Source organism: Narcine bancroftii, chromosome 14, assembly GCF_036971445.1.
Source record: "Narcine bancroftii isolate sNarBan1 chromosome 14, sNarBan1.hap1, whole genome shotgun sequence".
Classification (NCBI taxonomy): domain Eukaryota; kingdom Metazoa; phylum Chordata; class Chondrichthyes; order Torpediniformes; family Narcinidae; genus Narcine; species Narcine bancroftii.
The window spans coordinates 70,273,402-70,286,354 of NC_091482.1; the positions used below are offsets into that span (position 1 = coordinate 70,273,402).

The 12,953-nt window shown below is 43.2% G+C and overlaps 1 protein-coding gene across 10 annotated transcripts in view; it reads right to left on the bottom strand.

Moving 5' to 3' along the window:
* Positions 1 to 499: 499 nt before the first annotated feature.
* Positions 500 to 12,953, bottom strand: part of LOC138749973 (cytosolic carboxypeptidase 4) — a 257,666-nt gene continuing 245,212 nt past the window's right edge. For 7 of the 10 annotated variants that reach the window (XM_069912090.1, XM_069912092.1, XM_069912089.1 and 4 more), the window contains one exon: positions 5,291 to 9,385. In XM_069912090.1, the coding sequence (XP_069768191.1) occupies positions 9,247 to 9,385 (139 nt within the window). In that variant the 3' untranslated portion in view covers positions 5,291 to 9,246. Of the gene's footprint in view, positions 929 to 5,289; positions 9,386 to 12,953 lie in introns of those variants that run through there. The other 3 variants (XM_069912088.1, XM_069912087.1, XR_011348981.1) reach the window with 3 other exon arrangements.

The window sequence follows — 12,953 nt, forward strand, 5'->3', positions numbered from 1 at the left end:
AAAATTAATTTTCAACGACATGGTTTTGTATGTTTGAAGCATGTTAAAAATATGCCTGGAATCACAAAACTTGGTTATATCTAAAAAAACAGTATGTGATGGGAAAATTTAAGGTGATTTTGTGATCAGCAGCCTAAAATCCATGAAATACACCCAAAAGTGTGGAAGAAAAATCTTCATTGTCCAGCATTATTAAACTCTCACAAAATGCCACAAAAACAAATGATCCAGGTATTTTTCTCATTACTACTCTTGTGCCATCTTTACATTGATGACAACAGACTGACTTGGATAACAACAAAAAAGAAACTGCTGTGAGGACGTGGAAGGTCTCACATAAATAAAAGTGCCTTCATTACATTAGAACCAATTTCTGGGCCCATTTCAGTCTTTCCCTCTCATTAATGTTGGAATGATCAGTGAACTAGTGCTTGAACAATGTTGTTCCTGACTGAATAAGGAAAAAAAAGACAACAGTATATAGACAAGTGAGGTTTTCATTGGTTAACAAATACTGCATAACAATATTCAACTTTTTATTTCAGAAGTTTTAGTACACTGTTCATCTATCCTTCTAATTAGTGTCTGGTAACATTCTCACAAATTCTGCTGAAGTTTCCTAGTCAATGGCTTTGTAAATGGTTCCAAAGGGAATAGTTTGCATTAATTAAGAAAGCCACTGAACCATAATTTACTGCCGTGTTACAACGAACACCAAAAGAACACACTAATCCACACATTGTCCCGCTGGGGTCACCCTTGGGGTTCTCAACATTATTTTGTGGTGTAATCAAACTCATTGAAGTTGAAAGAAATTAGCACAGACCTGTAAATCTGCTGTCATCTTTGTTTCAAACACGTTCTACTAACTCACAACAGGGCAAGAGTCTGTCTATCCATCTGTCACTGACCTCAGAAGCAGAGCTGACTGTAGGAAGGCAAATAGAAGTTATTTCATCGAGAAAGAGTAAATCCTGACTCTTTGTCTGATCAAATTCAAATATAACAACAGATGTTTATGGACCAAGAAAGAGAATCTGCAGTTCACTGAACTGAAGGAACAATCCGTGCACTGGGAAAATTCTAGTGAATAAATTAAAATGAATCATGGACTAAAACTAATACTGGGAGTTATTAGATGTTGGAGATCCAACAACCAAACTCTAACTGCTTCATCCGCCACCCACACCCAGCAGTGAGAAACATGCAAATCATAATGGATGGCGTCATTTGATGCAGTAGTTGCATTACTTAACTGATAGCACAAGCAGTTATTACTGCTGGCTTCCCGTTTCACTTACTGTTAATTACCGATTACTTGATCAGGGAAACGCATTCTTCTCTTTCCCAAATGAATAAATTACCTCACATAATGGGCATTCTTATTCCTTTGAGGATCTTTCATCAAAATTATTAGAGCTTCTTTAGTTTACCATAATTTATTCATTAATATGACCCTGAAGATGTGTCTTTATTAACCCACGCAATTGTGCTGTCACTGGGTTCTTGAAGAAAACAGTATATATATTTTTAACATCATCCAAATAAAATCCAAATGCTTTGACATTTCAGACTCCACTTCAAATTTTCTATTAATTAGTTCACGTTCTCTGCCCCCTTTCATCGTTTGTCTGTGTCTTTTCAGCCTGCTGTCTATTTCAAATTTACCCACCACCCCTTTGCATCTCTACTATCAGCAAAGCCAGTAACAATCCTTAGGCCCAACGAGACACCAGATGCAAGTAGATCTCAATGATATCTGAGCCTCCGAAAGAACCTTCGGAAATACAAATGCAGACACACACGCGCACACTCACCCACACCCTCACGCACACCCACACACACGCACTCACACACTCACCCACACCCTCACGCACACCCACACACGCACTCACACATACATGCACTCACACCCTCACGCACACCCACACACACGCACCAACACATACATGCTCTCACACACACCCTCACGCACACCCACACACACGCACCAACACATACATGCACCCACACTCACCCACACCCTCACGCACACATGCACCCACACACACCCCCGCACCCACCTATACATACACTTGCACTCACACACAAACACCCACCACACCCTTACACACACCCACACACACATGCACCCACACACACCCCCGCACCCACATCCACTCACACACACCCATGTGCACTCCATACACCCACCCGTGCGCGCACGCACACACACACACACACACACACACACACACACACACACACACACACACACACACACACACACACACACACACACAGATAAACTTGCATTGGAGTTGATTAAGACAACATTAACCAGGTTGCTTCTTAGGAAGAAGTGCTTGTCTTTTGAATAACAAGTGAACCCTGAACATATCGGCATTTAGAAAAGTGCAGAGCACTTTGACTTATTGCAAAGTGAAGATGCTGAGGGGATTGACAGGATAGAAGCTGAAAGGAAAGAACACAAAATAGTTTTACCAGAAAGTGGCCTGGTTTAGAGTGTATAAGTAATGGGGAAGAGAATGGACAAACCAGGGTTGTTTTCTCTGGAGTGCAACCTCATGGAGTCGTGCAAAATCACGAGAGGCTCTTGTAGGGTGGATTCCCAAACTCTTGATCCCGGGGAAAAGGGTCATACACAAGAGGACCTGTGTTGAAGGAGAAGGGAAGGAAGTGGGGCAACTATTTTACACAGAGTAACAGGTTCTGAGAACCCATGCCAGGCATAGTGGTGGAAGCAGATGCAATAGTTGCATTTAAGAGGCTGCAACAAACCAAAGTAGGATGTACACGGTAAATGGTTGGACGCGGAGGAGTGGAGAGGGATCTGGGAATACAGATATCTAATTCTCTGAAAGTGGCGTCACAGGTAGATCGAGTTGTAAAGAGAGCTTTCGGCATGTTGAACTTCATTAAATCAAAGTATTGAGTAGAGGAGCTGGGATGCTTTGGTAAAGTTGTACAAGACATTGGTGAGGCCAAATTTGGAGGATTGTGAGCAGTTTGGGTCACCTAACTACAGGAAAGATATCAATAAGATAGAAAGAGTGCAGAGAAGATTGACTAGGATGTTGCCTGGACTTCAGGAACTGAGTTACAAGGAAAGGTTAGGACTTTATTCCCTGGAGCAGAGAAGAATGAGAGGAGATTTGAGAGATGTACAGGATGCAAAATTATGATGGGTATAAACAGAGTAAATACAAATATGCTTTTTCCACTGAGGGTGGGTGAGATAAAAACCAGAGGACATGGGTTAAGGATGAAAGGGGAAAAGTTTAGGGGGAACTTCTTCACACAGAGAGAGTGGTGGGGGTGTGGAACGAGCTGCCAACTGAAGTCGTGAATGCCGGCACAATTTCAACATTGAAGAAGAATTTGGACAGGTACATGGATGGGAGAGGAATGGAGGGGGACAAGTCAGTGGGACTAGTCAAAGTGATAGTTTGACACAGACTAGAAGGGCCGAAAAGCCTGTTTTCCGTGCTGCCAAGTTCTGCGGTCCTTGTTACCTGAATCAGGGACTGCTCTGACACCACGAAAGAATTGCTGCAGTATTGCAAAGCCACTTTTGTTTTCTCTAATGAATATTAATTATCCATCTATTATTTTGGATATTCTCTTTTTTCCTTCAATTTATACTATTGTAGATGTGTCTTAGTTGTTTTTGTAGGTGATTTTTCACGATGTGTGTACTCAGCCGCAGCATTAACTATTTCAGCGCATAAGCCCATTGATCAATGAAAATAAACTGGTTATAATTTTCAGAAGAGGAAGTTCCCACATTGCATCATTGAGTTGTTCATATCAGACCGATTATCAATGTGTGACTCATGACACAACTGAACAACAGGTTCAACAATGCTGAACATCCTCCAAAAAACTGGGTTTCTGCTCCTGGGGGAAAGTAATTACACAAACCCAGAGATAGTGTAACCAAGTGGTTAAATAACCTGATCCCCAAAGGAGCTGTAAGACAAAATACTCTCACATACTTATGTCTGAACAAGAAAACAAAAACAATGAAATGATCAGATTGGTGGTTCACTCCTGTGGGGGGAGCTGATGAGAGTGGGTCATTCAAGGGCATGCTTCTATTGAAAGTATTGAATTTTCATATTAAAGACTAATAGAGGCTAGTTCATTTTAATAAGCTATTTCACAATTCATTGATTTTTAATCTTACAAATGCAGAAAAATAGAGAGAAACTCAACCATTCCTTCTCCAAAATTTACCTGAGCAGCGAATCTCCCCCATCCCAACACCTCCTGTATTGTTCACAGAGCTACAAGACACCACCGAGATCTGATTCAGGTCCTTTTCCAGACCACTCCACCCCCCCCCCCCCCCCACACCCCACCTCCCCAATGTCCCACAGTTACACTACATCTCTGTTTAACGCAGCAGTTAATTTCTCCACTCACTATCTCTGTAAGTGACACTAATGATACATCGAGCAGAGCTGCTGCCTCTCAGTACCAGTGACCCAGGTTCAAACCTGACCTCAGATGGCTGACTGTGTGGAGTTTGAACACTTCCCTTGTGGCCACATGGTGCTCCCTTGGTACTCCAGTTTCCTCCAATATTCCATGCTAGTTCAGGTGGATGTCAGGAGTGTCAAGAGGAGTTAATGCGAGAGAGATTAAATTTAAATACAGAATGGTAACAGACCTTTCTGGTCCATAAGCCCGTGCTTCCCAAATACACCAGTTAGCATTGAAGGGTAGGAGGAAACTGGAACACCTGGAGGAAACTCACACAGACACGGGGAGAATGTACAAACTCCTTAAGACAGCATCGGATTTGAACCCCAGTCACTGGTGCTGTAATGGGATTGAGCCAACCGCTCGGTTCTAGGGAAATCCAGTAAAAGCAGTAACATGGTATGCACAGGGTTATGGTGATGCTGGACTAGCTGATTTTCCAGACAACTGGAAGTCAAAGGGCAAAAACTAATTCACTTCCCCTTCCAGTCACTCAAAGTGGGCAATGGCCTGGTGCTTTTAATAATGGAAGTTGCTTCATGTAGTAACATTGGTCTAGCAGGAGATGGCACTGTTGCCCCCCTCGCACTCCTCCTGGGATTGGTTCAGTCAAGATCCTTGAGATTGGTTGAAGCAATAAATGAAGCAATAGTGCAAATTTAAAAAATTAAGAAAAAATCATGGGGGTGAGGTTTGAAGATGTGCTGAACAACAAAATAAATTAAAGATCCAGGATCCAAATCAGATGGGTCAACATACAATACATACATATATAATTACAGACATACAGCACAGTAACAGGCCCTTCCAGCCCTTGAGCCTGTGCCGCCCAATTACACCCAATTGACCTACAACCCCTGGAACATTTTGAATTGTGGGAGGAAACTGGTGCCACCGCAGGAAACCCTCACACACACACACGGAGAGAATGTACAAACTCTTTACAGACAGCGCCAGATTCAAACCCCGGTCGCAGGCTCTGTAATAACCTTGCACTAACTGTGCCATCAAAGAAACTCACTGGTAACTTCTGGATTAGATGAGAATAGATGCATTAGGTGGGTCATAAAAATATTTCCTTGAGTTCACAGGGTAGAAATAAAGAAAAAGGCAGCAATGGATCTCTGAAAATTGCGACTGTCTGAAATATTGTATTGCAATTTCTGTTAAAGTACAGTACCTTGAGCATTCAATTAAAAACTCCCATGTGGTGGTCAGCATGTAATGGCCCATTATATCCTGACTGGAAAAACTGGTATGTCTGCAGACCTCTGCTTACCAGGGTCTCCTCTTAATCCTTCCCACTGCATTGATGTGCATTTTAGGGGAAAGTATCTAAATTTCTGAATTACGTTGCTTCCCTTCCAACCTGCCAATTACGCAGGGCTGTTATTATACTAAACAGATCCAGTTTATGATCAGTAGTCTTGAAGTCTGCCTCACTGAAATAACTAACCTAGCTGTGAACCATTTCGGAGAGTTCCAGAGCATGGAAACAGGCCCTTTGGTCCAACTTAATTAACCACGTTGACCATGCTAGTTCCACCTGCATTTGGCCTGTATTTCTATAAACCTGTCCAATTTTTTTCTTAAACATTGCAGTAGTACTTGCCTCAATCATTTCTATAGTGTGTGTTCCAATGACCCTGTGTAAAAAAGTTATCCCTCAGGTTCCTGTTAACTCTCTCTTCCTCCCCCCCCCACCTTAAACCCACATTCTCTGGTCCCCTATTTCACCTTCGCCTCCTTTCCCAGGCGATTGTTGGTTAAGAACTGGTTGACCCTATTTCAGTTTCTGCACTGACTCTATGACCAGTGATTCTCAACCTTTTTTCCCCACTCACATAAGCACCTTAAGTAATCCCTTACTAACCACAGCACACCTCTCCAATAGGATGCCATAAGGAGCGCTGTGGTTAGTAGGGATTACTTAAACTGGAATGTGAGTGGGATAAAAAAGGTTCAGAACTACTGCTCTGTGAATAAATTCAGATATAGGGTCAAAGATTCACAGACAATTAAGCTCACAAAGAATCCTGTAAATGGATCACAGGAGCTTCAGTCATTAGCCATCATCTGGCTCGTGATTTTTTTTGCCTTGTATCTGTGACCCACCTTATATCTCCGGCCCACAATCTTCAATGTGTTTTGAATAGTACTCATTTTTAAAGCTGAGAAGCCTGCCAGGCTTGTGATACTCACAAACATGGCTAGAAACACAGGGGACATCAGTGACTAACACACTCAAGGTTCAATTTCTTGTCATTGTAATAAAACAGGGTCATATTACATGAAATTGCTTTTGCCTGCTGTAAGGCGGACAGATTCGACATGGGCAGAAATTGCCTGAAGTGCCTCTTCTAATAGTCAGAGAGAGAAGCAAAAGAGAGTTTCCCAGAGTCACTGAGTGTCTGTAGATTCACCTCCAGCGCTTCTGCTAACCACACAAAAAAAACCAAACCATCGGCAACTCGAGCTCCAGATCTGAACCTCTGACATGGTCAGGAACCCTTCAGCACCTCCACACATCCCGGTTCTGATACATGGTACCCCTTCAGCCAGTTTGGAGCCAGTGTCCAGCAGCCTGGTACCAGTCTCCCAAAAGTAGTCTCCATGGGTTTCTCAACTCAAGAGGCCAGAAGCCACCACATGTGGTCATCACCTCCACGGGGCATCTCTCTGCTTCTCCTTCTCGGGCCGGGGACGGGGTTGTCTCCTGCACCAGTTCTCCACTCCCTTGGAGTGCTGCTGATCAGAGACGCCGCTACCTTTGGCGCATACCCCGTGGTTGCGGGATTTTAAATGAAACCACCAGTGGCTCCTTTAATGGGCTGTGTGGAGCAGCTGGAAGCTGACCGAGTGGCTGGACCCAGCAGGAGCCCTGTATCTCTGCTCCTCACTCTCTGTGGATCAGCACCGGCAGCAGGCACCTCCATAACCTTCTTCATCGGATGCATTGACTTGTAGAGGTGACTGGATCTAGATAACAGAATAATGAGGTACTCCTCAATTAGGATATGAATAGAAAATGAATTTCTTTTCCCAGAGATTTCTTTGACATTCTATGCAAATCTCAACCTGTGAACACATCAGTATATATTTATACACATGTAGTGTTAGTCCCTGGGGGAGGGGTTAGGTCTGGAATTATGGGAAACATCCACTAAAGTAGTAGAGGCTAATATGCAGATCTTATTGAATAGAAGAGGAGGTTTGAGGAGGCTTGCTGGTCCTATTTATGTTCATGGTCAGGAACCTGTCAAAATGGTTAGTGTAGCAGTTGGTGCAATGCTGTGCAATGCCAGCGACCCAGGCCCACATCCAATACTGTCTGTAGGAAGTTTGGACGTTATCCCTGTATCTGTGTGGGTTTCCAGTTTCCTTCCAGCCTTCTAAAACGTACCGGGGCTGTCGGCCAATTGGGTGTAATTGGGTGGCATGGGCTCATGGGCTGAAAGGGCCTGTAACCGTGCTGTTGCTGTACATATCGGCAAATATGATGGTGACGCCACAGTTCTCAGCAGAATCATAACAGCAATGAGGAAACTTCCAGAAAGGTTCTTAGATCAGCTCATTGAATGGTGTTGCAACAACTCAGCATTAGCAAAACAAAGGAGATATTTGTGGACTTCAGACGGAAATCAGGAGAACACGAACCAGTCCTCATCCAAGAGTCAACAGCAGAAAGAGTCAAATTCGGAGTGTCAACATCTCTAAGGATCTGTCCTGGAGCCTCCATGTCAATGTAATCACAAAGAAGGCTCGCCAGCAGCTACACTTTGTGATGTGTTTTAGCAGATAGAAAACTTCTACAGATGTACTGGGAGAGAATTCTCGCTGGGTGCTCAGGACAAGAAAAATCCCAGAGGGTTGTTAACTCGACCTGCAGCATCACGGGCACCACTTCACTCTATTGAGAGAGTGATGTCTTAAGAAAGCAGCCTCTATCCTCATGGACCCCCACCACCGAGGCCATGCCCTCTTCACTCTGTTACCATCAGGAAAAAGGTCTAGGGGCCTGAAGATGAGCACCCAGTCCCACAAGGACGGCTTCTTCCCATCAGATTCCTAAATGATCAATGAACCAAAGACAAGCCTTTATTTTGTCTTTTCCTTTTTCTTGCAGTATTTTATTTACTTGGTAATGGGGTTTATATCAAAGTTTGTTCTGTAACGCTGCTGCAAAACAATGAATTTCGTGACATGTTCACGACAATAAATTCTAGTTTTGATTCTGATAAATAAATAAAGCATTGGATAGGAAATCCAGGCCAGGTATGAGTGGGTTGAGAACATGAGAGTGAAAAAGCCTCAGCCAAGGTGTTTGGGGCTCCTGCCCACTTGTCATCCTTGTATAAGGTGATCAGTTTTCTCTCCAGTTGAGGCGTTATAGGTGCATCCACGCAAGTACCAAGATGTACACAGACTGGTCCATTCTCTGGCAGGCGTTGCAGAAAAGCAGGATTGGAGATCTTGCAGATTTCACTTATAGATTTGCTGGGTCTCTAAGTTCAGCTACAGCATGAGAAGAAGCAGGATTCGGCACTTTAATTAGAAATTCAAGAAAAATTAAACACTGAGCAAGATCCTTGCAAGATGAAGCAGTCGATGCAGATGATGTTCAGCTTGTTTCAAAAGGGAACAGTGTGACATTTGCAAGGCTGTTCCCGATCTCGATGGCAGTGGTGTAGGGTATGGCCTTGATCTGTTCCCCAAAGCTGGGCATCCATTCACAGCTTCTCAAATACACATCACATCTCAACAACAGAGTTCATCCTCGGAGCTCTCATCGGCCTCTGTGGTAAGGTCGATAGGATCATCCTCCTCCTCGGAGCAGTTGTCCGTGTAATAATCTATCTCTTCTGGGCATGGGGGCTCATCATCTTCACACACATTACTGCACAAAGAAAGAATCAAAAAAGAAACATTAGTTTCCTTTTCAATAGAAGATGACACCAATTCAGTTGCGTGAAGCCTCCAGGAGATTTTCCTGCACATGGTCGGGACATTAGGTATATGGATGAGAAGAAGATGGAGGGTTATGGGCATTGTGCAGGGAGGTGGGACTAGAGAGGGGTGTTTGGTTCGGTGCAGACTAGAAGGGCCTAATGGCCTGTTTCTGTGCTGTAATTGTTATGTTTATGTTATGTTATTAATTTGAATGGGCACGTCTGATGCAAGAGCTCAGGTATTTCACAAGGGAAGCGACAGGGATGGAAACTCATTGCTCTCAAATGGGACAGTTCCATTTTCCCGTTCACCAAACATAACACTTTTGAATCGGCCACTTTGTACATTAAAACTGATCACTTTATATGAATCATGTTCTCCCAATGATCCCCATCACTCTGGTCATATACAGTAAAACCCGTGGAATCCAGCACCTATGGGGATTGGTAGATGCCGGATAAGTGTATTTACCAGTCGCTTGAGACTTGCTCGTACAATGCCTAACTAATACACCATATAACCAAATAACCACTTACAGCACAGAACAGGCCAGTTCGGCCCTACTAGTCCATGCCGTAGCAAATCCCCACCCTCCTAGTCCCACTGACCAGCACCCGGTCCATACCCCTCTACTCCCCTCCTATCCATGTAACGATCCAGTCTTTCCTTAAATGTAACCAATGGTCCCGCCTCGACCACGTCTGCCGGAAGCTCATTCCACATCCCAACCACCCTCTGCATAAAGAAATTTCCCCTCATGTTCCCCTTATAATTTTCCCCCTTCAATCTTAAACCATGCCCTCTTGTTTGAATCTCCCCCACTCTTAATTGAAAAAGCCTATCCACATTTACTCTGTCTGTCCCTTTTAAAATCTTAAACACCTCAATCAAGTCCCCTCTCAATCTTCTACGCTCCAGAGAAAAAAGCCCCAGTCTGCACAACCTTTCACTGGAACTCAGACCCTGAAATCCTGTCAACATTCTCGTGAACCTTCTCTGCACTCTCTCTATTTTGTTGATATCTTTCCTATAATTTGGTGACCAAAACTGTACACAGTACTCCAAATTTGGCCTCACCAATGCCTTGTACCATTTCATCATAACCTCCCTACTCTTGAATTCAAAACTCCGATTTATGAAGGCCAACATTCCAAATGCCTTCTTCACCACACCATCTACCTGAGTATCAGCCTTGAGGGTACTATTTACCATAACTCCTAAATCCCTTTGTTGCTCTGCACTCCTCAATTGTCTACCATTCAATGTATATGACCTATTTAAATTTGCCTTTCCAAATGCAGCACCTCACATTTCTCTGTATTAAATTCCATCAGCCATTTCTCAGCCCACACCTCCAGCCTTCCTAAATCACCTTTTAATCTACGGTAATCTACCTCACTGTCCACAACACCACCAATCTTTGTGTCATCCGCAAACTTGCTTATCCAATTCTCTACCCCTACATCCAGATCGTTAATATATATAACAAATAACAGTGGACCCAGGACCGAACCCTGAGGAACTCCACTAGTCACCGGCCTCCAATTGGACAAACAATTTTCTACCACTACTCTCTGACACCTTCCATCCATCCACTGCTGAATCCATTTCACTACCTCCTTATTTATACCTAATGCCTCCACCTTTTTTCCTAACCTCCTGTGGGGAACTTTGTCAAAAGCTTTACTAAAGTCCAAATAGACAACATTAACAGCTTTCCCTTCATCAACCTTTTTTGTAACCCCCTCGAAGAACTCAATCAGGTTTGTCAAGCATGATCTACCCCTGACAAAACCATGCTGATTACTCCCTATCAATCCTTGTACCTCCAAAAATTTGTAAATAGCATCCCTCAGAACACTTTCCATCAACTTACAGACTTACGTCAGACTTACAGGCCTATAATTCCCAGGTTTGCATTTGGACCCTTTCTTAAACAGAGGAACCACATGCGCCACCCTCCAATCCTTTGGTACCACCCCCGTGGCCAGTGACATCCTAAATATCTCTGTTTTAATGGCCCCACTAACTGTCCACTAGCCTCCCTGAGTGTCCTAGGGAATATTTTGTCCGGTCCCGGAGATTTATCCACCTTTATCTTTTTTAACACAGCCATCACTACCTCCTCGGTTATCCTTATATGCTTCATGACCTCCCCACTATTTTTCTTTACTTCAACTGGTTCAACATTTTTTTCCCTAGTGAATACCGAGGCAAAGAAATCATTTAAAATTTCCCCCATTTCCTCAGACTTCACACTCAGCCTACCCTCGCTATCTACAAGGGGTCCAATTTTATCTCTCACTAATCTTTTACTTTTAATGTACTTAGAGAAACCCTTTGGATTTATTTCTACTCTGTCAGCCAAAGCCTCTTCATGCCTTTTTTTGGCCTTTCTAATTTCTTTCTTAAGATTCCTTCTACACTCCTTGTAGTCCTCCTTCAACTTCTCAGCTCCCTGCTCTTTATACCTCTTGTACACCTCCCTTTTTCTCCTAACCAAATTTCTAATATTCCTCGAAAACCAAGCCTCCCGATGACTACCAGCCTTTCCTTTGATCCAGACTGGGACATAACTACACTGTACCCTCAAAATTTCTTTTTTGAATATCCTCCATTTTTCATTAACATCCTTACCTGAAAATATCTTGTCCCACTCAATACTCCCCAAATCCCTTCTTATTCCTACGAAATTTGCTCTTTTCCAATCCAGAACCTCAACTTTAGGCCTCTCCTTGCTCTTCCTTAAAACTACCCTAAAACTAACCGAATTATGGTCACTAGACCCAATTGGTTCTCCAACATTAATGTCCGCTACCTGACCTAGCTCGTTCCCTAACAGGAGATCCAGTATTACACCATCCCGAGTCGGTTCTTCTACTAACTGATTTAGAAAACAATCCTGAACACATTTAACGAACTCCAGCCCATCCAGTCCTCTAACCGTATGGGTATCCCAATCAATGTGTGGGAAGTTAAAATCTCCCATGATCACTACCCTATGATTTTCACACATATACGTTATCTCCCTACAAATTTGTTCCTCTAATTCCCTTGGCCCATTTGGTGGTCTGTAATACACCCCTATTAGCACCCTCTTGCCTCCTCCACCCCTCAATTCCACCTGAATAAAGAACAAACAGTTCAAAAGATGAAAAATTCTAGCCTGTCCTTACACTGAACAAACTTCACTTGCTTGAATATATAAACCTTACAGCATTTTACTTTATTTTCAGTCACATTCTTTGAAAACATTTAACAGTCGCTGCATCTGCAGGTTCCTCCCCCTCCACAAATAATAACATTATCAATATTTAACCCTACCCCAAGATAACCCTACCCCAAGTTTACAGATAAAGCCTCTGACTGGGGTAACTCTTCCTAAGCAGGGATAAGGAGACACTTTAAGAGAACCACCTCAAAAGGTGAGTGGCATCATCCAGCTCTTCATCTAATGCAATAACATTTTATTCTAACAGCTGCTATGAGCAAAGCACAACCAAGGTGCTCCGCTG